Source organism: Rhipicephalus sanguineus, chromosome 1 (assembly GCF_013339695.2).
Source record: "Rhipicephalus sanguineus isolate Rsan-2018 chromosome 1, BIME_Rsan_1.4, whole genome shotgun sequence".
In the NCBI taxonomy this organism is placed as follows: Eukaryota; Metazoa; Arthropoda; class Arachnida; order Ixodida; family Ixodidae; genus Rhipicephalus; species Rhipicephalus sanguineus.
Genome location: NC_051176.1, coordinates 145,034,005 through 145,058,270, shown reverse-complemented (window position 1 = coordinate 145,058,270; position 24,266 = coordinate 145,034,005). Strand labels below are relative to the sequence as shown.

The 24,266-nt window shown below is 50.2% G+C and overlaps 1 protein-coding gene across 2 annotated transcripts in view; it reads left to right on the top strand.

Annotated features, from left to right (window-relative positions):
• The window catches only part of LOC119399583 (discoidin domain-containing receptor 2), a 204,970-nt gene that overhangs the window by 171,468 nt on the left and 9,236 nt on the right, over window positions 1–24,266 (top strand). The window contains exons 5-10 of one of the 2 annotated variants that reach the window (XM_049416971.1): window positions 6,123–6,270; window positions 17,150–17,329; window positions 18,456–18,797; window positions 21,546–21,790; window positions 23,199–23,286; window positions 24,079–24,248. In XM_049416971.1, coding sequence (XP_049272928.1) covers window positions 6,123–6,270; window positions 17,150–17,329; window positions 18,456–18,797; window positions 21,546–21,790; window positions 23,199–23,286; window positions 24,079–24,248 — 1,173 coding nt within the window. Of the gene's footprint in view, window positions 1–6,122; window positions 6,271–17,149; window positions 17,330–18,455; window positions 18,798–21,545; window positions 21,791–23,132; window positions 23,287–24,078; window positions 24,249–24,266 lie in introns of both variants that reach the window. The other variant, XM_037666397.2, reaches the window with a different exon arrangement.

Below are 24,266 nucleotides of genomic sequence, written 5' to 3'. Positions count from 1 at the left end.
TTACGTGCAGCATCACGGAAAGCGATCTTTGCGTTTAGGTAACAAAAATGGAAGTAAACACGATAATATATAACATTTTAGCCATTCCATGTTTCCTGTATGCGCTGTACTTTGAACTACTTCTCTTGGGCCGAACACAACAGTTTAGCGTACACTCTCACGCGCACACATTGTTTTCGCATTCACATAGGTAATCGGAAGTCTTAACTACAGAGTTATTATGTGCTGGTATTGTGCTCTTGATGGCTGTAATTCGGTACCAGTGATGCTAATATCTGGAGTAAACAAGTGTGAGGCCCCAAGTTAACAAAACTCGAATGAGAATTTAGTGCAGCCTTGTCAATGTGGAACTTCGACGCACGATAATCTTGTCAGAATACGTGTATAGCATGACGCCTGACCCTGAAGTGCGCTTTTCCGCCATTATTATTTCTTAAGAAAATAAACCGAGTCAGTAGAGCCCCCATGGCTATTTCCACTGCATACTGCACTGCAATGTGAAGATACACACCTCTAATAAAGTCAGCATGTTAAGATAGAGGTAAGCGTGAGTGAGTTTGGTGTTGAGGCTTTGGCTTACTTAGATTAAGCTGTCGTACGGTTGCCTGTGCGTTGATGCTGAATCGGTCGCTTGCTAAGAATTTGCTTGGTCAATATATCCTCGTTGAGCTTGGAGACGCATTTTGATGCACAAGATCTTCACCGTAGAAGAAACAAAACTGACCATTCTGCTAGGGGAATTCAACAATGCAACTTTATCTGTTATTTTTGGCGATGTGTAATCGGTGTCATCGCTGCGTTAGATTATACAACCCACTGCACTGCAACGTCCTTAACGCGTTCCCATGAGTTTCATGCCCCCCTCCCCCCTTTTCACCCTTGACCCCCGTTTAGCGCTTGTGGCGCTTTTATCGTGCTTACCGAGCGAAATATGATTTCGTAACGTCGACTCTCTACAGAGGCGAAATTCACGGGTCTTGACAAATGGGCAGGCATTTGGGATCACCGAATGCCCTCTGACACTGAGCGGAGCTAGCGCTGCACGCAACTACGCTCAGGAGTCGTAATTTAGCTTGGCACGCTGGCGCAACGCTTGGCTTGCTGCTGGAGCGACGCTTCGCTTCGCTGTTTCTCCAGCGCGATTTGCGGAGCGAAGTTTTTCGTTTCGAGACGGACGTCTCTGTTTATTCTTGGGTCCGCCGGGTTCGAGATGAACGGCGCCTGCTTTCGCGTCGCTGGATGTTGGCATCTCAGAAAGGCGGAGATAGACGGCAGCGAGTGACAGGAGGTTTCGAGAGGGCCGATGTGTACGAGAAGCCGGTGGTCGTAAAACGGCCGCGTGCGTGCCGACGATCAGTTGACGGATGCCAAAAACCTGGCGTTTCGATGGTGCGCTTGCCAGTTATTCCTCCTTTCCTCCGTCTTGTTTCAAAATGAGAAACACACAGTCGCACAAAGTATAGCAGGCAGTGCGCTCGTTCATTGGCGGAGACGGTGAAGCTCTCTTCCATGAAAGTCTATGGAGACCATGGCTCGTAAATAACGGATAATTGCCATCTATAGGTTCAGACAAAGTTGAGTTGAGGCGCAAATGGGTTAATGTTATTTGCAGTTGATGGTGGCCGGAACCACAGTAGCGTTCGCATGAGACGGAATATGAAAGAGTGGTTGCGGAAGAAGAAAGCGAGAAAAGCTAGTAATACCGCACATTTCAACCGCGTACTTATTTTCGTTCACTCACATTGCATTTGTGATGCCCGTGTTACTTTTCAACACGAACTGAATAACGCGTCCTTCATACGTTTGGATAGTGGATGCCGGTAAAGACCAAGCTTCACGTCGATTGCTACGAAACGAGGATACAGCGTTAAAGTTATGGTTATAACGCGTTCCGTTTCTGTTGTACGATTCAGCCGGTGTGCGCGTTTATCAATGAGACAGTGCCTATAGGAGAGAAGTGCTCGAAAAACGCGCGCTAAACGTCGCGTTTGGGCCTGCAAGAAGGGGCCTGGCACATTAGCGGCCCCGATGCACCTAAGTTCGTCCGTGGGGCCTGCCACGCACAGCGCGAATGCCGGCGCGTGTGTACTGCAACACGCGCACGCACTGACACCATAGATTGACACGGCGTGCACCGACAAGCGCCCGAGGAAAGTGGTTCGCAGTGGCTGTTTATGTCGGGCAGGCGCCGGAGCATCTGTATAATGACCCCGGTGGATAGCTCCATCTGCGGCCCCTCCACTCCCCGCGTTCGATTAATCCTAAATCCAGGGCTATCCCCGCGGCTCTCACACCCATGCTGCAGCCTCTCGCACTCTCTCGGTTCTTCTGCTTCCCTTATACCACCTTTCTCCCGCTTTATTCTTTCTTTTTTCCCTTTCCTGGCAAACGCTGACGTAAAACGAGACTGGTTTCACCTCTTCGCCTCTTCGGGATCAAAGTAGCCTCGCAGTTCCCACCTAGTGCCGTATTTTCCGTGCCATACTTGCGTCGCTTGTTCTTGCTTTCCTGGCACCTCGTCAGTTTTGCGAGCAAGCGCTGCCTTATACGGGTCTTGCTTAACTTTTTGATGGTCAAAACTGTACGTTTTCACTTTTAAAGAAAATTTCTTCGTGCACTGCGGTGCGGTGAAAAATAAATACTATAATGACAAGGAGCCAAACGAAACTCATACGGTGCCTTCAGTTATAGTTCGCGCGTCACACAAGCGATACAAAAAGACTCTCACCATTCTCGCGCACGCGTCACTTCAAACACGCATAGAAGTGATGGCAGCTCGGTGTCGCGACTGCTCTGCCATAATGTTCAGCAGGGCTGCACTGTTAGAAATTTGCATTGCGCAAGAAGTGGAAGAGTGACAAGATATCAACGCATTTGAAAAATGCCAGCGCTAGAAGAATTTGCGATTATTTATCTAGTTTACATTCAATTACATGCCACCATTTGTCCCAGAGGTCTAATTGCTCGATGACAAAATTTTTCGCAAGTATGAGAACATGTAGCCTTCGACCGTGAGACTTTTGCCCATCCACCTTGCTGTTCCGTCGCGCTGACAGTGCCCGGAAGTTTCGGAAACTGAGCCTAGCAACTACCGTCACTCTATTCAGAGCGTCTAATTGGGCGGAAACGAATAAGTGCTAGCGCTGTACGCAAGCACTGCGTGCATATTACTTTCCGCAAAAGCGGTGCACGTATGAGAGCTGACTCGCTGCTTTAGGTTCTCTGCAGCTCTCCTTCAGAGAGTGCGAGTGAGGCACGTCTTCTACGCCGGTAAACGTGGCACCTCGGACTGCGGCGGTGACGAAGAGCCCGAGTGCGCCGGGGAGGGACCTAATTGGGACCTCGGGAGTTGGGGAGAACCGGACCGGTGCCGCACAGCTGAACCCCACCCGGAGATTCAAGCTCTCGCCGTGTGCGCGCCTCTTTCGCAGCGGCCTCATTTCTCCGGCCGGACGGAATGCCGGAATGATCGGAAAGGACGAACTGCCGTGCGCGACTGTGCGAGGCACGGTGTTTGCAGCGAAGACGTGGGATAAACCGCGTCTGTTGTTCAGGTGCGCCGACCAGCTGGTCCTATCAGTCTGGGGATATATATATACGTATATATAGGCGCTGGCGTTTCAATCCCGCTTCCGATGAGATTGGTCTGTCCAGTGGGAACGGCGTGGCTGTCGTCTCCCGCAGTTCCGTATGATCAAGTTCTGCCGTATACGTATACGTATATAGTAGGTTCGTTCAGTGCAGAAGTGCGGACGCGAAGCTTCGAGTGCAGAACAGAGGCAACTTCGTTCCAAATCGATCGAAAGGCGACATTCTGGGCCAACCACTTTCGTATATTGTCTCCTGTTCGCGTCGAATGGCGGGAACAGGCGCGACGAAAGTGACTTGCAAGCGGTGGCAGTTGTCATCAGCGTTGTGTTCGCGTCGCGAAAAATTCCGCTTTAGGGAGAAGGCCCGGCATCGTCGTGAAGTTAACGAATGGAATCAGTATGCTAGTGTGACTTTCTTTTGATTTTTGTTTATGGGGTTTAGCGTCCCAAAGCGACTCAGGCTGTGAGAGACACCGTAGTAGAGGGCTTCGGATAATCTCGATCATCTGGGGTTACTTAACGTGCGCCTAAATATAAGTACACGTGCCTCTAGCATTTCACCTCATTCGAAATGCGACCGCCGCGGCCGCGATCGAACCCGCGCCGTATTTCGGGTCAGCAGCCGAGCACCGTGTATACCACTGAGCCACCACAGTAGCTGCTAGTGTACCTTAGAGTGTAAGCCGCACACATTACCTGTTGTTTGTTTTCTAACTCTTACTCTTTTCACGCATTCTGGTTTTTGGGCTATAATAGTCCTAAATCCGTCTACGCATACATTATCACGAGCGTGCAAAATAAAAAAAAAAATGAGAGAGATTAAGTATATGAAACTTCTAGATCGACGCGTTGGTTACGTGAAACTGTATTGGTAACAACATGCGTCATTTTAATATTGGCAATTTACACGAAAAAGGTGGCGATAAGGCTCGTACTTCAGTTTTTTACAACTTCACCCACGTAGCAGAGATTCGATGTTAGAGTTGTGTGACTGCTCAAATCACTGTTCCTCTTCTCCGCCGGTCGCATGAAAACCTCGATGGACCAAGAGCTCCTGATTTTACTGCTGGAAGCGCTCAAATATCTGCTTTATGCGCGCTACTTCCACTAACTATTGAGGATGAAATAGAGAACTGAAACTGTTGCACTGTCATTGCCAGTAAAAGTAATACTCTGCAATGAGGAGGGTGATTCCTTTTGTATATGCGGTCGCAATAAAAATATACGCACGCATAGCATTTTCCCCCTCTCCTGTTGTAAATTCTATTGGGAAATCACGTTGACAACAACAAAAGAGAGGAATATCTTCCCCGTGGAGCAATGCCTTATGTCACTCTTTAAAAGCATGAAGAGGTTGCACGTACGAGTACAGCACGAAATGAAAGAACCGTGCGCCAGCGATGTCACCCGACATCTCGCCGACGAGGGAACACAGAATGAAAAGCCTCTGTGTGTATGACGTCGTACAGTCTTGTCAAGCAATGCAGAACTAGGAGAACGGGGGGAGGGGGGTCATGCGGCGCAAAGGCAAGATTCATAGTGACAGTTTTCCATTATATATATCCCATATCAAACAGGCCTGTATCAATGCTGGGAGAAACAACAAGATGAAAACAATACAGCCAACAGAAAACGACAGATTCGCTATCTCTACGAGTGAGGAAGCACAGATCGCTCACAAAAAGCAAGGCAAAGGTCGCAAAGAGGGAGAGAGCGAGAGAACGTCAAAACAGCGTTTCTTTGGCACTGTCAATTCTCATCTGCTAAAGAAACGCTCCAGCCATGCTGTTCTGTCATATACGAACTGATCAAAGTGTCTGGAAGAAATAGCGTTGTTTATTGTGAGGTATTCTAGTTTATACACAAATGGCATCTCCGGAAAGTGGCGGTGGCGCACATTGGCAGACATACTGCAGCATGTCCCAACGGTTATGCTCATTCGTTCCCTACGTTTCCCCGGTTCCCCACAGCATATTCTGGCCAGGCCCGTAGCCAGGAATTTTTTTCGGGAGGGTTGGGGGCACTTGCTGAAGGCTTTGACTATTTGAAAAAAAAAAACACCCCCCTCCAACAAAATATGGGGGGGGGGGCTGCTTCCACCATTGTGTCATTCTTGAAGCATGACCTCTTGCATCGGAGGCTCGCAAAGCATACACTGGTATCGCTACAAGAGTCTTGATTACCTTTTAACAAGTGTCACGTATTTGTTATTCCATAACTGTACTGAATTGGCTTAAGGCCAAAAAGAAGAGAAGTTTCATTGACTCTGTGCTGTGTCGCCGTGTAGGCCCACGTATTCAACGGCAATCTCTCGCGGTCCGCAAGCTCCGCGCCAGGTGGTGGGAGCCGGCTCGCGCGTTATAGACATGCTAGAGTGAGTGGCGGTGGCGGAGAGGGGTTCGCATTGAACTTGCAAAAAGTGGCGGCGCATAATGAGCGCCACGAGTGCCCATAAACGTCACGCGCTACGGGCCCCCCACGGCTGTCAGTGTGAGTAAGTGTTTCCTGACCTCGTCTCGCCGCCTCTCGCAGATCTTCGAGGGCAACACCAACACGTACACGGAGGTGCGGCGCACCCTGGACCCGCCCGTGATCGCCTCCAAGGTGCGCGTGGTGCCCTACAGCAGCATCCTGCGCACCGTCTGCATGCGCATCGAGCTCTACGGATGCCCCTGGACGCGTGAGTATGCGCGTTCCGCTTCACTGCGCGTCACGGGCTGGGCGAGAGAGGAAAGCCCGCGGCACGTAGCACTTCGATAAAAATATCGTCTTGTATCCTTAAACGCTGCGTCACTAAAAGAAAGAAAAAGAAGAGAAAGAACCATCTTGATTTTTGTAAGTATTTGATCACTATGCATGCATTATGTAGAAAAATTCTCGGCGTTCCCAGCGGTTATTTCGGTGGTCAGTAAACCGACGCCTGCAATATTGTTTTTGTTTATTCATGCACACAAGCGTGATGCGTGAAACTGTCAATTCGACCGCCTTGTCAATGAAACTGGAGACAACAGACCTGCGTTCGTAGCTTCCCAGTACATCTGTCATGTAGATTTTTTTGCCAACACCTCTTTCGCTAATACGAGAGCTAGGGGATGGGCCGGTGTGTGCCGCCAAGTCAAGGCCACGCAATCTCGTTTGGCACTGGTCTCTTTTCAATTACGCCACATACTGTGACCAGTACCTCGCAGGTTTCACTGCAATTGTAATGACAGCTGTAATCTTTCTCTGCAGGAAGGGAAGTGTATTGGGGACTAAACCCAATCCACGCAGCTTGCGTCTACTTTTTTTTTGTTATGTTATATATACCGCACATGCCGCTCTTGTTATAGCTTACCTGCTCTGGTCCGCAGAGCAGGATTAGCGCACTGCGAGCTCCATCCCCTTGTGTCAGCCCTATACTTTTTTCGACCCTCCCTGTCGTCGTCGTCGTTGCTAATCCGAGGGATTGTTCAAATTAAATTCCCCGCGCATTCGGCACCCTGTCTCGCTTTAATTTTTTGGGGGGTTTGCATGGCTCGCCCAGAGGGAGAACAAAATTAATTTGTAATCGCGTCCCGGTAATGCGGGGGCACCATACAGCCAGAGCGTATCGTATACCGTTTACTGGATGCTCTCTGCGTTCGCACGTTGCATGCGCTTATAGTGCGCGGGCGCGCCCTATTTCGTTGCTTTGAGTTGCCATGCTTTTTCTATGATTCACCGTAACTTTTATCTTGTATTTCTTTCCATCAAGGTTGCGAACTCGTGCTTTCTGCGCTTGTTTGTTTGTCCCTTATCACGCATGAGTTCGCCATTGGCACCCAGAAAACTTTTTGGTGTTACTCTATTGGGCTTTCCCTATTTTTTTTTTTTATTTGCCAGTACGATGTTCTCAAGTGGCATGTGTTAAGACGTTTATTGACGGCGAGATTGACGGCGACGATGCACAACGACAGAGCGCAGACTCGCAGACTCTCACGAGCACGAGCACGAGCACGAGGGGCGTGCTCTCCGAGAATAGGCGAAGAGGGTGACCCACTAGGAGGCGCTTGAGAGGACGACCCATTAGAGCTTTCCAATGCTTCTCTACAATTACCCCGGGTACGAAAAGGGAGCCGCCTGGCGACCTAACAGCTGGTCACTATGAGCGGGTCATGGTAGGGCTTGAGGCGCTCCACGTTGACAATGTCGCGCCCTCGACGGCGCATGTCCGAAGATGGTTCAATGGGTTCAATCAGGTAGTTGACCGGGGATGTGCGTTCGACGACACGGTAGGGGCCTTCGTATTTGGGTAGTAGTTTGGAAGAGAGGCCAGTTGCAGTGGTAGGAACCGAGAGCCATACGAGCGCTCCAGGGAGGAACGTGGCTGCAGAAGTGTTGGTGGCACTGCGAATGCTCTTCTGCCGCTCTTGGTCCTGCGTAGTAAAGGTCCTGGCAAGCTCGCGACACTCCTCAGCAAGTCTGGCTGTGGCAGAAATAGGCGCACACTCCGATCGATCCGGCGTGTATGGAAGGATTGTGTCGATTGTGTGCGACGGGTGCCTGCCGTACAATAAGAAAAAGGGTGAGAAACCAGTTGTGCTTTGAGGGGCGGTATTGTAGGCGTAGGTGACGAAAGGCAGAATCGAATCCCAATTTGTGTGATCGGCGGCGACGTACATCGATAGCATGTCGCCGAGCGTGCGGTTGAAGCGTTCGGTGAGGCCATTTGTCTGCGGGTGGTAAGCAGTAGTTTTGCGGTGAACAACGTTGCACTCTTTGAGGATGGCTTCGACGACTTCCGACAGGAAGACACGGCCTCGATCGCTGAGCAGCTCCTGGGGTGGACCGTGGCGCAGCATGAACCGGTGGAGCAGGAAGGAGGCTACATCGCGCGCTGTAGCCGCTGGGAGGGCGGCAGTTTCGGCGTATCGCGTAAGGTGGTCTACAGCGACGATGGCCCAGCGGTTACCAGCCGACGTCAGAGGAAGTGGCCCATACAAATCAATGCCAACGCGCCCAAACGGCCGGTCAGGGCAAGGTAAAGGCTGTAGACCTGCTGGTGACTGGTGTGTTGAAGCTTTGCGGCGCTGACAATCGATGCAGGAGCGAACAAACTTCTGCACGTAGCGGTACATTCCTCGCCAAAAGTACCGTTGGCGAATGCGGTGGTATGTTTTCGATACCCCAGAGTGCGCACACTGCGGATCAGCGTGGAAGGATTCGCATATGTCAGAACGGAGACTGCGGGGTATTACTAGTAGCCACTGGCGGCCGTCGGCGTTGTAATTGCGTCGGTGAAGGAGGTCGTCACGAATGGCGAAATGATGGGCTTGACGACGCAACGCGCGAGTGGATGGTGTTGCCGATGGATCAGTGAGCAAGTCTATCAGTGAAGCGATCCACTGATCCTTGCGCTGTTCGGTAGCGATGGTGTGAATGTCGATGGAAGAAACGGCATTGTGAGACACTGAGCTGTGGGTATTGTCGTCAGGCAAGGGGGAGCGCGAGAGTGCGTCGGCGTCAGCATGCTGGCGTCCGTTGCGGTACAGCACGCGGATGTCGTAGTCCTGTAGGCGAAGTGCCCAGCGGGCGAGGCGGCCTGATGGATCCTTCAATGATGATAGCCAGCATAGTGCATGGTGGTCGGTGATGACATCAAATGGACGACCATACAAATAAGGTCGGAACTTCGTAAGGGCCCAGATAATCGCCAGGCATTCCTTTTCGGTGACGGTGTAATTTGTCTCGGCTTTGGTAAGCGTGCGACTTGCATATGCCACGACATATTCAGGGAACCCTGGCTTGCGCTGCGCAAGGACAGCGCCAAGGCCCACACCGCTGGCGTCTGTGTGTACCTCTGTAGGAGCCGTAGGGTCGTAGTGGCGTAGTATGGGAGGCGACGTCAACAAACGACGGAGCTTCGCGAAAGCTTCGTCGCACTCTGACGACCACGAATTGAGCGGCCCATTACTTCCGAGGAGCTTCGTCAGCGGCGATATGATAGTCGCGAAGTTTCGAATGAAGCGCCGAAAGTAGGAACACAGTCCTACGAAACTGCGCAGTTCCTTGACGGACGTAGGTTTGGGGAACTCGGTCACGGCCCGAAGCTTGGCTGGATCGGGGAGAATACCGTCCTTGGACACGACGTAACCGAGTATTGTCAGCTGCCGTGCTGCAAATCGGCACTTCTTTAGATTCAGTTGCAGACCGGCCTCGCTCAAACGCGTCAAAACATGCCGCAGGCGTTGAAGGTGCGTGGAGAAGTCCGGAGCGAAAACAACGACGTCGTCGAGGTAGCATAAGCATGTGTGCCATTTCAGGTTGCGCAGAACGGTATCCATCATGCGCTCAAAGGTGGCGGGCGCATTACACAGCCCAAACGGCATGACGTTGAATTCGTACAAGCCGTCGGGCGTGACAAAGGCGGTCTTCGGTCGAGCGTCATCAGCCATAGGTACTTGCCAGTACCCTGAGCGCAAATCAAGAGATGAAAAGAATTCTGCGCCTTGCAGGCTGTCAATCGCGTCGTCTATTCGCGGTAGTGGATACACGTCCTTGCGAGTGATCTTGTTAAGTCGTCGGTAATCCACACAGAACCGCACAGAACCGTCCTTCTTCGCCACAAGAACGACAGGAGACGCCCAGGGGCTGTTAGAAGGTCGAATAACATCGCGGCGAAGCATCTCGTCGACTTGCTCGTTGATTACACGGCGTTCTGTGGGAGATACGCGATATGGACGTTGCCGCAGTGGCGGCTGGGTGCCAGTGTCGATGCGATGCGTAACGGCGGACGTGCGGCCGAGAGAAGTTTGAGCGACATCGAAAGAAGAGCGAAATTCTTCCAACAGGCCCAGAAGCTGGGAACGCTGGACTGGCGTAAGGTTGTCAGCAATGGAGGAACCAAAAACATCAGCGGTTGATGAACCAGACGTGGAAACAGCACCGAGCGTACTGGAACTGTGGCAGTGCATTTCATCTGGTTCGTCCATAACTTGTGCGTCTTCGAGAGGTTCCACGCTACCGAGACATTCCCCTTGCACCAACGTGACACTGTACGGGAATGGATTGATAACGAAAATAGAGGTGCTGCCCTGAGTGACTTGCACGGTCGCGAAAGGCACCAGCAAGCCTTTCCTCATGCAAACACGGTCCGATGGCGAGAGGAGTGCAACGGTGTCGGAAAGACTTGCGCAGTAGACTGACACCGCCGTTGACGAGTTTGCAGGCACCTTGGTGTCGCCTTTGACATGTACCTTGCCCGCAGCCGATGGATTGTCTGCCGGCGTCCAATCAGGGAACGGTGAGAGCTCTATTTCGGCTGGTGCGCAATGAATGACGGCGTCGTGGAGGGAGAGAAAATCCCATCCTAGGATGACGTCGTGAGAGCAGGCAGGAATTATGATCAATTCGACGGCGTACAGAGCATCCTGAATAATGACGCGGGCGGTGCACACCGCTGTAGGGTGAATACTTTGGGCGCTGGCTGTACGGAGGGAGAGACCAGAAAGTGGCGTCGTCACTTTTCGCAGTAATCGGCTAAGTTTGGCGTCCATGACGGATACGGCGGCTCCAGTGTCGATAAGGGCAGATGCGCGAACACCGTCCACAAACACGTCTATCACGTTCGATGGGCTTCGCTGAGGGCTTTCGCAGTTCGATAGCGTCGCAGCCCTTGCCTCGTGGACTGCGACGACTAGTTTTCCTGGTCACGTGAGACCGGACGTGGCCGCATAGGCGACAGTGAGCGACGTCGTGGAGACGGTGACCGGCGGGTAGATGTTGCGGCGCGGGACGTCGGTGACATAGGCGGCGCTTGGTCATAATAAGGTTGGCTTGATTGGCTGGGCAGGGCTGATGCGACCCGAGGCGGCTCCATGCGATTGCAGTAGCGTGCGACGTGACCGGCGCAACCGCACGCGAAGCAGATGGGGCGGTTGTCGGAAGTGCGCCAGCGGTTCGCGGGTCGCATCCATGTCGCAGAACGGGACGGACGAGACGGCTGCTGATATGAGGGCATTGTAGGCAGGTGTCGGGGCCTGGGGACGACGTCGACGTACGTAGGCGGCACAGCCGCGTCCAAGGCCTGGGGTCCGACGACGGCTTCGGCGTAACTTCGCGGTGCAGCCACAGGAATCGCTGGGGGCGGCCTGGCTACAGCTTGCGCGTAGCTTAGTGGCGCATGCACTGGAGGCGGTTGGTGGTATTCAGGAATGACCTCTGCGATTTCCTGCTGAATCGCTCGGCGGAGAGGAGGCAGGAGGGTGGTGGGCGGCTGGTCAACACGCTGCGGTGGAGCGAAAGCCAGTAGAGAGATCTGGCGGGCAATTTCCTCACGCACGAACGACTTGATTTCGGCGAGCAAGGTGGAGTGGTCGGAAATGGCCGACAAGCCCGCGAGATCAGCATCGCGTGGTGGTGGTCGACGGGTCATCAAGCGCTGCCGGCGCAGCTCCTCGTAGCTTTGGCAGAGCGTGATGACCTCTGCCACTGTGCGAGGGTTTTTGGCCAGCAGCATGGTGAAGGCATCGTCGTCGATGCCTTTCATAACATTCCTGATTCTGTCAGACTCCGGCATGCTCGCGTCGGCTTTTTTGCACAAGTCAAGGATGTCTTCAATGTAGCTCGTGAACGATTCACCGGCCTGTTGTGCCCGTTCACGCAACCGCTGTTCGGCTTGCAGCTTACGGACGGCAGGGCGGCCAAACACGTCGACGATGGCGGTCTTGAAATCGGACCACGTCGGGAAGTCGGATGCATGGTTGTTGTACCACATGCCTGCCACACCCGCGAGGTAGAAAACTAAGTTGCTCAGCTTGCCCGCTTCGTCCCATTTATTGGGAACACTCACCCGCTCGTAAATCGCGAGCCAGTCCTCCACGTCGGTGCCATCCGCGCCGGTGAAGATAGGAGGGTCACGGATGCGGGGGACACCGGGACAAGCGGTCGGAGCAGGAGGCGGCGTTTGCTGAGCGGCGTCTTGCGGCATGGTAGATGGCACGGTACGGGATCGAAGCTCCAGGGGCATCGAATGGAGACCGAAGTTGTGGTGACGGTACAGCACTCTCCACCACTTTGTTAAGACGTTTATTGACGGCGAGATTGACGGCGACGATGCACAACGACAGAGCGCAGACTCGCAGACTCTCACGAGCACGAGCACGAGCACGAGGGGCGTGCTCTCCGAGAATAGGCGAAGAGGGTGACCCACTAGGAGGCGCTTGAGAGGACGACCCATTAGAGCTTTCCAGTGCTTCTCTACACATGCGTTTATTCTTTTGAGCTACGATGCCTAGGTGATAGCCTTTCTACAGCCAGCCTTTTTCGGGTAATCTCTGTGTAAAAGTAGATAATAAAACATTAATCTATTTTCAGAAGAAACCCGCCACGGTGGTCTAGTGGTTATGGTGCTCGGTTGCCGGCCCGAAGGTCGCGGAATTGAATCCCGGGCGGTGGCCGCATTTGCGATGGAGGCGAAAATGCTTGAGGCCCGTGTACTTGGATTTAGGTGCACATTAAATAACCCCAGGTGGTCGAAATTTCCGAAGCCCTCCAATACGGCTTCCTCATAAGCATTATCGTGGTTTTGGGACGTTAAACCCCGACAATTATTATTTTCAGAAGAGTAGCTGTGTTAGCGCCACAAACACGATAGCCCCAATGGGAATGACATAGAGGCGAAACTACCACTTCGTCTATATTTTTTCCTTATGTCCTCACAAAACCAAGTACTCCCGTCCAAGTTACTATTCAGAAAAAAAACAACACAGATTTGTAAATTATTTCAAAACAGCGTGCTTATTATGCACACTCTCACACCGTTTTAAAAATACTTCAGTTGCTTTAGTGTTTTCAATGAAAACAGAAAAAAAAAAGACAACCGACACATGAACGGCAGCAGAACGTACTGAATGTGCGAAGGTAGGTAGGGCGCTTTAACGACGGCGCTCCAAGCGCATACGCTTGCTAACGATGGGCCAGCGTTAATATGGCCGTCTTTGGTTGTAACCTCTCAGCAATAAAAGAAAGCAGGAGGTTAATATAAGCAGCTAAGCAGAAGACGCAGTTTTATAAACCAGGTTGACCTAGGTTCTGGACTATTAAGAGGTCTGCAAGTCTTCTGCTACGTGAGTGACCGCAGCCCGGCATAAACAGGGGAGGGGCTCGTATAATTTGCTCCGGTCTAGGCCCAAGTATAACGTGTTCATTAATGCAACCCACCGTGAGAAAGAAGTAAAGTAACGTAAAGAACGAGTGCTATGCCATCCATGCGTGCCGCTTCGAGTATAGGTCTACAGCACGGCAAAAGTCATCGATTCGTGAAAGCCTTGACGAGAGACCTTCCACACGCGCCACACACGGCGAGGCTTTTTTCTGCCAATATGCCCCGGGTACCACGCACCACCGTGGCGGCTCTCGCGCTGTACGCTTTCCGACCACGGCGGAACGGTGCGAAGCGTAATAAATCTACGAGCTCGGGCGCGAGGAATACACACACACAAAAAAGAGAGAGAAGAGAAGAGAAGGATCGCTCGCCGAGAGCTGCGTGCTCATTTTGGCGACGACGTTAGGCCTATGAGCGCGCGATAGAGATGCATGGCGTAATGACTCGATAAGAATGTTACGGCGTCCGGCAATTAAGTCGCGCCTGAGCGGGGAACGCCCCGAAAAAGGCACTTTGATTAGCGGCGACCTCCCCGGGGCACGGCGAAGGAAAGGCTCGTTTCTCCGCTTCTCGTGCATATTTGCCCCCGTTTTTACGCTACAAGCTCCCGCCCACTTGCACCTCGGTTGCAGCTCTGTAGCTCGTGGCGCGTGTTAAGCGAGATCAAGCGCCGTGCTTCGTGGCAGCGACGGCGCTTGTACACCGTGAATTTCTGCAGAACGAGGCGCGTGAGCTTACAAAAGGCACGGACTAATTCAAACAATGTGAACCACCATGGCATTTCTTCTGGTATTAGTGACTGAGAACGGCATACTCTGTAGAATGCTTTATTATTGACACCTGAAAAAAAGAAAATGCGCTTAGAAAACAGTCTAAGGCTCAATAATTCGCACGCAGGAACTGTTGCTGTTTGGCACTCCCTTTTTGCTGTCAGCTACACGCTTATAACTTCTTCTATTTAACGCCGACCGTGTTGCACGCATGTTATTAGAATACGCCCAGGGTCCTGTGCATCATCTATGTCGATGGCGTCTTAACCGAGAATGTTTTTGCGTGTTTCTCCTTATTGGAGCACAGTGTTACGCTGTGCAATATTTGGTCGAAAGTTAGTTGCGAACGATCGCATTGACGAGGGTCACCTACGTATTGCAGCCGAGTTTGGTTAACGTTAAGCCATTCAACGAAATTCCGGCACATTCACCGATTATTGTAGGTGAAGTAAATGCTAAGGCGACAGCGCTCTGACATTGTCTCTAAATTGTCGGCGGTTGCAGCTGCAAATAAAGTAGCATTCGAAGTTTGGCATACACAAGTAATGTTTTTGCGTAAATTTGTGAAGTCATGATGTCATTCAGCTTCCAAGTACCCTGAACTATCACCGTTTTTCTAATATTTGTTGCATCGAAAGAAAGTCCATCGAATGCTGGTTATCGTCTTCTGGCCTGAAAGCCTTTTTATGCTAAAAAATAAGAGGGAGTAATAAATAAAGTAAGCAGGACTTTTTAGTTTGCTTCTCGACAGCTGTCACACAGTTGTCAGGGCGGCCCGTTGCGCCAGGTGTCACTTAACGGCGGCAATGCATTCTGTCTCTTTTCCAATTCTCGACGATCCCGCGTGGTGACCTTTGCAGCTATAGCTGTTCGCCCAGCATCTCACGGCTTCAGCGTGGCGGCGCGTATCGTTCTTCCAACATCCTCCTCGTCTTCTCAGCAAGGAAGAAATTGAGGGCTGTCGCCGCGAGCGCTGTCCTCGAATCAACAAAGCTCGCGCGACGCCGTCGCTCTCACGGCGTCGGCCAGCCCAGTCCAGGAGAGCGCTGTTGCGCGCTCGCCGTCGAGATCTGTCGCGCCGTGGCCCTCGCGGAGGCAGCAGTCACCGCCACTGCTTTCTGCCGTCGGCTGCTTCCGGGGTTTGTGTTTGCTCACGTGAGGCTCGCCGTAGGTCCCCGCGCTTCGTGAGAATCTCGGCTGCCGCGGGCTTTCATCCCAGCCTTGATGAACCACGGCGCGCACGCTTGAAATAGTTGCCGCCCGCTCACTCGCGTTCGTGGGGAGGACCCTGTGGCAGCGTAAACAAGAAAGCTCTCAACCCCTTGGGCAACGGTTGGCTGCTGCTGCTGCTGCTGCTGCTGCTGCCGCCAGGAGCCACTTCCGCCGCTCAGCGACGTCTGCGACCGCTTTTGCGCGAAGCCCTTGTTGCTGCCGGTGGTTCGCTATATACGGTGCAGGGCGACAGACGGCCCCGAAGTGGCGACATTTACTTCGATCGACAATAAAACGCCTTCGCCGCAGGGGTTCGACGACCGATGAGAGATAAGCTGGCGTGGCTCGAATCCCTCCGGCCGACTGATATGCTGGCACGCAACTCTGGCAACGACAAGTATATCGCGCGGATCCGTATGACGTGAAGAGGACGACTGTAGCGTCGTGCAAGAATAACACGATGTGTCATATACATATATATATATGAGGCCCCGCGCATGGGTCGTGCTTTCTCACTCCCCTGTACCTTGAGTTGCAGCGCATAGTAGAATCATTTACTGGGGCCTGTCGCTTACTTTAGCAATACGATCAGCTTCCGACTACATAGTGCCTTTCTATAGAGCGCTCAATTCCACGTCTTTGCTTCTCATTCCACATTAAATCGTGCAGGTCTGAATAAACGAAGCCAATAATATAATGAGTGCCGCTGGCTGTGTGCTTGTTGCGTTCATCGGTGCTCTAGATCTCATGGTGCTATAGATGCATAGACGAGAGTTTGCTATGCTCACTAGTTGCCTCTGACGTAACTGCAGTCGCAACAGTAGATTATGAATAAGTAATCTCAGATCAAGCTTCAGTCAATTCCATATTGATCTTGCTTATTTTCACAAAAAAATTCAACTTACGAGAAAGTCTGCAAGGCTGCAAAGCATGCCTCTCTTCAGCCTCAAATTGTTGTGCTGACAGGTGAACTTTTCTTTGCTAAAAAAAAAAAAGAGTGAAAGTGATACCATCGTCACTTCGGTATACCTATCCTCCTTTCAAGAGGTACGTTTTATGAGTGAATTTACCTTTAACCTAGCAAGAAAAACTTTTAAGTGAAGCCCCGCCAATTAACCTTTCATGAAGGTACCTGCTACCTCCGCTCGACCACCGAAATTTATGAATTAATTTTTGGGATTACAGTGCTCAGTTGGCGAACCTGCAAAAAAAAAAATTGCGTTATGTTTCGGGGGAGCATTAGCGTTCATGAGATGGAACGAGCATACTTATTGAACATTCTCGGTTATTTAACGATGTGTCTCAAGTGAAACGCCGGAACTGTTGGAATATTTGCTGGTCGTTTACCGGTGGGGATCGATAATGAAGCAGATCACGCAAGCTTTCGCCAGGGCGCGGAGTTCTAAAGCTCTGCTCATTACAATTTATTGAGTCTGGCCTCATCCTGTTTGCAGAGGGAATCCTGTCCTATTCAATACCCCAAGGTGAGCGCCGCGGAACGGACGTCGACCTGTCCGACGCAACTTACGACGGCATCAAAGACGACAGCTACTTGCACGGTGGTCTCGGACAGCTCACCGACGGCGTCGCAGGCAGCGAGAACTTCAAGCTCGATGTTTCGGGATACGGAAAAGGTACACCAAGTTTTAGTGTTATAATGAGCGAAAAGGGAATAAAGTACATCCGTATTTCTATTTTGCAGAAAGATAGACTTGCGGTCACGGGAAATACCGGTCTGACGTAACAGAGCGGTCGCGTTTGCTGCGCGCCGGGCGCTATCAGCTTCGATATCGCCATTAAAACTCGATTATGAATATCTTAAAGTACGTGCAACCTTTGTGATTGCTAAAAAATGAGTATGCCGTAGATTGTCACGCACTACATCTTTCTGATATAAACTGCCCTCGAGTCAGTAACAAATAAGTTATTAATGAGTTTTGTTAATTAGTCACTTCAGTCTCATTTTAACTGCGGCACAGTATTTCCGCCTCGACATAGAGTTCTTGTGCCAAAACGATAGGAGCTTTACTGTCAAAGGATTGTGTAATAAATCTGTATTGTCAAAAAAAATAAAAACCATTTGTATACAGCATAGGAATTAGGCAAAATTTTATGCATAGTTCTCTCGTAGAGGGAGCTTTTACAAGAGAGTTTCTCATCGGGCTTCGCACAACGGCCCTCCTAATTCACGTATGGCTGTCGGTTGACCTGAACCGAGAACTCGAGAAGATAGCACGTTGCTTTCGCGGCAGCTCGTGCGCGAAGTAAAAGAGTTAATTCCGTGGCATCACTAACCAGTGTAAGGTAATGTAGCTGAGGCTGTTCCTACCGCAATCTCTTCGTTACGTCATTTAGAAGGAAACTGAGTGGGCAAGACCAGGCAATCATCAACCTCGCCTTGTCTATTGCACTTGCACGTTTGCGTTAAACACCCCTGCTCGTGTTGCTTTAGAGGAATCGAATAAACCGTCATTATATTTATACTGTCTGCTAGCGTCTTGCTTGCTTTAGTAAAAATGACGGGAACGCATTGGGACCTGTTTTATTATTATTATTTTTTTTCGTATATGAAGAGCGACTTCCTCGGACATCGAGGGGTGCTATGAGCGTGATCCCTTCGTCACCCCTGACACACTATGACTGCGAAAGCTTGCACGAGTCGTGGTGCTTGTGGGTTTTATTCCTACCTCTGCTGCACTTTCGGGTGAAAGAACAAAAATTTCGTTTCATTTCGTTTCCCCGTCTTATCGCCTTGCGCAGGGTACGAGTGGGTCGGCTGGCGCAACGATTCGCTCCACTCTCAGCCACTCGAGCTGGTATTCGAGTTCGACGCGGTGCGAAACTTCTCGGCCGTGTTCCTGCATTGTAACAACATGCACACCCGCGACGTGCAGCCGTTTCGCGCGGCGCGCATCTCCTTCAGCGTGGGTGGGAAGCACTACCTGGGCGAGCCGCAGCACTTCAACCTGATGCCGGGTCTGTTCAACGAGAAGACGCGCAACGTCACCATACGGTTGCACAACCACGTGGGTCGCTTCGTCAAACTGCAACTCGAGTTCGCCGCCAAGTGGCTGCTCCTCAGCGAGGTCTCCTTTACTTCCGGTAAGTGATCCTGCCTCCGGAATCCAGTAGAAGCAAGGGCACCCGGCATAAGTAGCGATTTAAAAAAAAGCGGAACCACGCAGTTTCCACTTTTTTAGACAGTCGTACCTGGCGAGGTCTGTGCCCACACAGCGATAGTTTTGCTGCGCATAGAACAGCGCTTCAGCGGCTGATCTATAGTTATTGGGTAATCAGTTACCTGCTCTGTCTCATGCCGTGATGTCGTGGCCCTTTCTGCCACCGTACTGCTGGAAGCGTATCCTTAGCATTTCGGGAACGTGCGAAGCACGTGTTAAGGAATTCTGCAACGCCTGTTTTCTTCCCATTGACCTTTTCTTCCCACTAACTCTTGACGCTCCAATCGCATGAACAGCGCCACTTGCGGTGCAACAATACCTACTTATTCATTCGAGAGCAGATTTTTGGCGCTTACATCGTTTTCGTCCGTGCTCCCACGAATGTGCTCTAGTATTTCGCTTTTGTCCGCAGTAGCCCTTTAAAATTTTCTCAGCTGTTCCATGCATCCATGTTAGTAAATGTTCACGAAATATTGCCACAGACATACAAGCAAAAACTATTGTGTTACAAGGCTAAGTTATTGACAAATCCTGTCAGTTGTGCTATGTAGAATCTATTATAACTACTACTACTACTACTACTACTACTACTACTACTACTACTACTACTACTGCTACTAAAAATGATAATAATAACAATAATAACATTTATAATATAAGCTTGCAGCCAATATCATCAGGATCTATATGGCATTGACTAAAGTGCGCCCTTTTTTCTGTTTTTTCTTTCCCAAAGCCAAAAATATTACTTAAGATGACGCGTGGGCTGCGCACATCGTATACAGGCAGGCGCTTGCGTGAGAAAAAAAAAAAGGATTCGGGTTTGAAACGTTCTGAAATGGCGCACGGAGCGCACTGTTCTCCCATCTCTCGTTCTGCGTGCGTTTTACATGAGGACGGTCTGGCTGCACGATGTACAATATATCATAACTCATGCTGGACAACGGAAGTTTTCCTGTTTATTTACAAAACGCTACCAACTGCCAGTTCAAAATATTTCGAAAATAAACATGACACGCACACGACTGAAGCTGTGATTCTTCGGTGGCCTTACCGTCTAGCTACAGGCCGCGTGGCCACTGACGAGGATAAAACAGGCAGGTTACTCAGCGGAAGAAACTGAATGTCTTGGCGTTAAATGTACGACTGTTTTACCCAAATGGCTGCCTTCATTAGCAACATAAATGCCCTAGCTTCAATTAAAAATCAGCTGCGGTGTCAGACGGCCCTCCTTTTATTTTCTGCAATTAGCGTCATGTCTGCCGTCCGTGCTTCCCAATCTTATTTGTGAATAAAAAGCCCAGAAGAGAAACATCCCATAATCGTATATCGATTTTTGACACCACTCGAAAGAGCTCGAATTGTAACAAAAAAAGTATGTCGCTGTTCATTTTTGTGATATTTTATGAACTGGTTAAGTCCTTTGAGGTTGTAGTTTTCTGAAACTCCGCCAGGCGAGATTAATGAAAGTAAAGCCTGCTCAAAGAAGCCTGCCTTCGACGTGAAGGGCATACACCAGTCATTTGAAGTATTTTTAAAACGATAATAGCAAACAGTGCGCAGAACGCTGTCGGTTCTTCAAAAGCTCCAATAAACTATATTCTGTATTTGTGATATAAATTTAGATGTGTAGTTTTTCACTTCTTTTGCTTACCATCCCATAAAAAAAAAAACAGTTTGCCAGACTTTGTCCTGGCCCGTAACAATTCTTTGTTTTTATTGTCGTTACAAATTGAACAGCGCGATGCCGAAATTTTTGCGTTAGCATGGCGTGACACTTACACAATAAAATGAGTCTCCATGAGTGTAGCATGCATGTTGTCACGCTTGAAAGCCAAACTCTTGTATATCGATCCGAAAAAAAAAAAAAGTTTTGCTCCAAGCGCCAGACGGACGCTTTTTTTCTTTTTCCTTTTTTTTAACTTCTCACCCCGCGCACGCCGTTCGGTGCTGGCGGAAGAGTTTAATCGAAGTTTTTCTCGGCGATTCCTCTGCGCTCGCAGTGCCATCAACTCTAGCTCAGGCTCAGCGATTTGCAAAAAGCTGCTGTCGATCTGCAAGGAACCGAGAGGGCGCCATGAGTAATCGAGCGTTGCGACGGCATCTCTGGTACCCTCGGCGTAAACTTTGCACAAGAATTTCGACGCATCCGCATGTCGCGTTACGGCGTTTCTTCTTCTTTTTTTTTTACTTCGTTTTCTTGTGTCCGTCACTTCGCTTTCTTTCTTCATCAGTTGTTAGCTGCGCGTGAAACTGCTAGAGAAGGAATATATATATATATATATATATATATATATATATATATATATATATATATATATATATATATATATATATATATATATATATATATATATATATATATAAAGAACTTCTGTTGGATATAAACTTTTTCTGTTTCTCTGTTTTTACGCCGATATGTACCTAACCTCGCTGCCTGTTTCTTCAGAATAATTTTTTTAGTTAAAGTGTGAGTAGTTACGTTCGCTAGTGGGCAGAGGCGCCAGAAGATCCGGTTAGAAGGTATCTGATGGAAACCATTGCGCGACATGCTTTGCTCCAAAAATTTACCTATAGGTTTGCTCGCGACGTGCCAGAGTTGGGCGAGTGGGTATTGATCCTGGTAGCAGCGTGGTTTGCGAAATGTCATGGAGCCTCGTCGTTCTCGCAGTACCCGCCGTGGGCAACTTCAGCGAGGAGGAGGCCCCCGCGGCGCCCCCGATCGTGAGCACAGCCATGAGCGAGGATCCCATGTCCAAGCAGTACGTGGGACTGGTCATCGGCGTGCTGGCCGCTGTCATCCTGCTGCTCGTGCTCGTCATATTCGTCATTGTGGCACGCAACAGACGCCGAAAGCACAGCACACCCCACGCCATCCTCAAGCCGCTCGACAGCCGCGTCACCATAAACATGAAGGTGAGCGATGCTGGTGAAATCCTATAGTAGATGGCGCGAAGCGCGAGCTCCCTCTTTGGCCTACGGCAGATGCGTTGTTCTTGGTGCGTGCCGTTTGCTGCATGAGCAAAAAATCAAAAAACAAAAAAAAACCCCAGAGATTGTGTCTGATGCTGTTTGATTACACGACAACGCCGTGATACAGTCAGTGCCAATGTGTTTCACGTGTAGTTTGCATAGACACCACTGCGGTCGGTGAAACCACGTAGAAAAAATTTTGATTTGTCTGATTTAATAGCGCTAGAAAAGATAGGGACCAATAAAGAAGTAGACGCGACAGGCGTTGTATATCTGGCCGTTTAATCTACTACAGCCCACTGCGAGAAGCGCTACTTCACTAAAGCACAGTAAGGGAAGGAGCAATGTGACATGTGAGGGTTGACCGTGCTGCCGGAGTTTCACACAATCAGTCACATCTAAACCAAGCTCGTCCATGGTGCAGCGCTCAAGAATTGACGCATTGGCGCTTGTGTCAGCTGTTACGCGACGTTTTCAACGTAACTCGCGGTATGTGCAGAATATCGACAGTAGCGGTACCATAAATTTTTCGAACCAGGGACCTCGTGTTCGAACCAGGGACCTCTTGCTCCGCAGTGAGTGGCGCTAGCCACTATGCCACGAAACGCAGATCCTTCACGTAGCTAACGGCGAGCGTTATATACACACCCTTTACCGCTGGACGGACTCAGAGACGGTAGGCGCGTATAAGCGTTTCTTCATTACCAGCGAGATGGCGCTAGGAGCGCGACGGGCGCACTTAAAAGTCGTCGGTTCGCTCGCTCGCTTCTTCTTATATTTGCGCAGGGAGAACTTTGCCCTTCCGCTGTCTGCTCGCACGGTTTTCTCGTGGTGAGAGGAAGAGGGATGTTTCAAGCTTTCACCGTGATGTCCGCGCTCATGTTACGGAGCGTACGAAAGTCACTCGAGCTCAAGGAACGCCTCTAAACGAACAAACAAAAGATGAGCGCGAACTATCAAGTGTCACAGCTCGACACTTGAAGCACGCTAGTTTTCTTCGCTGCTTCGGCCGCCTTTGCAACAGGAGCGCTGTTCAAGCTGAGAGTATCCATTGGCGAGCCTCACTTTGTATAGCATTAGTTTCTTGCTATCGCATTCATTTCTTCGCCCTTGCGGCGAAACTGTGACTTTTTTTTTGTCACATACCATCGCATAGTCTTCGTCTGTCGACTGCTATTAAATGACCAAATCACAGTGCGATTAAATAACCAAATCACAGTGCGAGTCTACGTTGAATTTCCCCCCAGTACCTGACAGAAGCGCATGGCCCGGCTGTCTTTTGCAGGATCTTGCGTTAGCCTATTCCCCCCAGTACGTGGCACGGGAAGCTAATGGGAATCTTTATGGCCAGGTTGCCCTTGAGGACCCAGACCCTGACAAGCTGCTGTACCACGAACCCCAAGATTTTAAGCCCATCTACCCAGGAACCTACAGTAACGGTGAGAACTTCGCTCTTATCGTGATGTGCGTGTTCTTCAAGCTTACGCATACGTGTGTGCGACTATATTCCCTCGATATATATTCCCGTCTGGTGATGCGTACTCTGTTTTTCAGTAGTTTTCCTCACTGAGGTAACAAGCAGCTAAGAAAATCAGGAGAGATAATGTTTGTGTCTGATGCATGGTATCCAAAATTAGGTGCTCTGAGATACACTTTGCTGCTGCCGTGAGCTGGAGAAGGCAGCGCATGCAGAAAGCGACGGTGATATGTTTTTTTTTTTCTCGTTTGAGCGCTCTTGCTTTTTTCTTCGGCCAATTCATTACAACTCAAAATGTTTATCAGATTGCCTTTTAATATAACTGCGTGTTTTCTGTGCATGTAATAAGAAAACGTCAGCTGAAGTTGCCGCTGGTCTTCTTCTTCTGGTCTGGTGTCCTGGTCCAACTTTTGCGACTCTTCATTCATTATTCATTGAAAACGACCCTCTATTCACTTCTGAATAACTTTAAATTCAGATCCCAATTTTGTATGTCGCTCACTCTGGCTCACTTGAGCCTCGCCAAATACGTAGATAATTTTGCACTTAGGACAACTTGTTCTTTTGATATACAGAGAACCGGACAGGGTAGCCTTGCGAGAACTACGTGTTTGTTTTGCCGCTGGCGCCTCCCCGAAGTTGCGTTATGTTGTACAAGGCAACTCTGTCACCCGTAAAGGAGTGGCGCTAGCCCTTCATTAACCAAGAGAAAATTGCAACTGCAGTTGTTTTAACGTGTTTTATTTCTCTTCAGATTCGACAACGTCCCGAGAGTACGCGGTGCCTGACATGAACAAGAGCCCCGTGCTGGGAGGCTCGCACAAGTCGTCACCATTTCCCCAGACGAAGCCACCACCGCCCCCGCCGGCCGCTGAACAGTATTACGCCGCTACCGACGTCGTCGTTAGCCTGCCCAACATACAGGTAACCGAAATTCTTTTC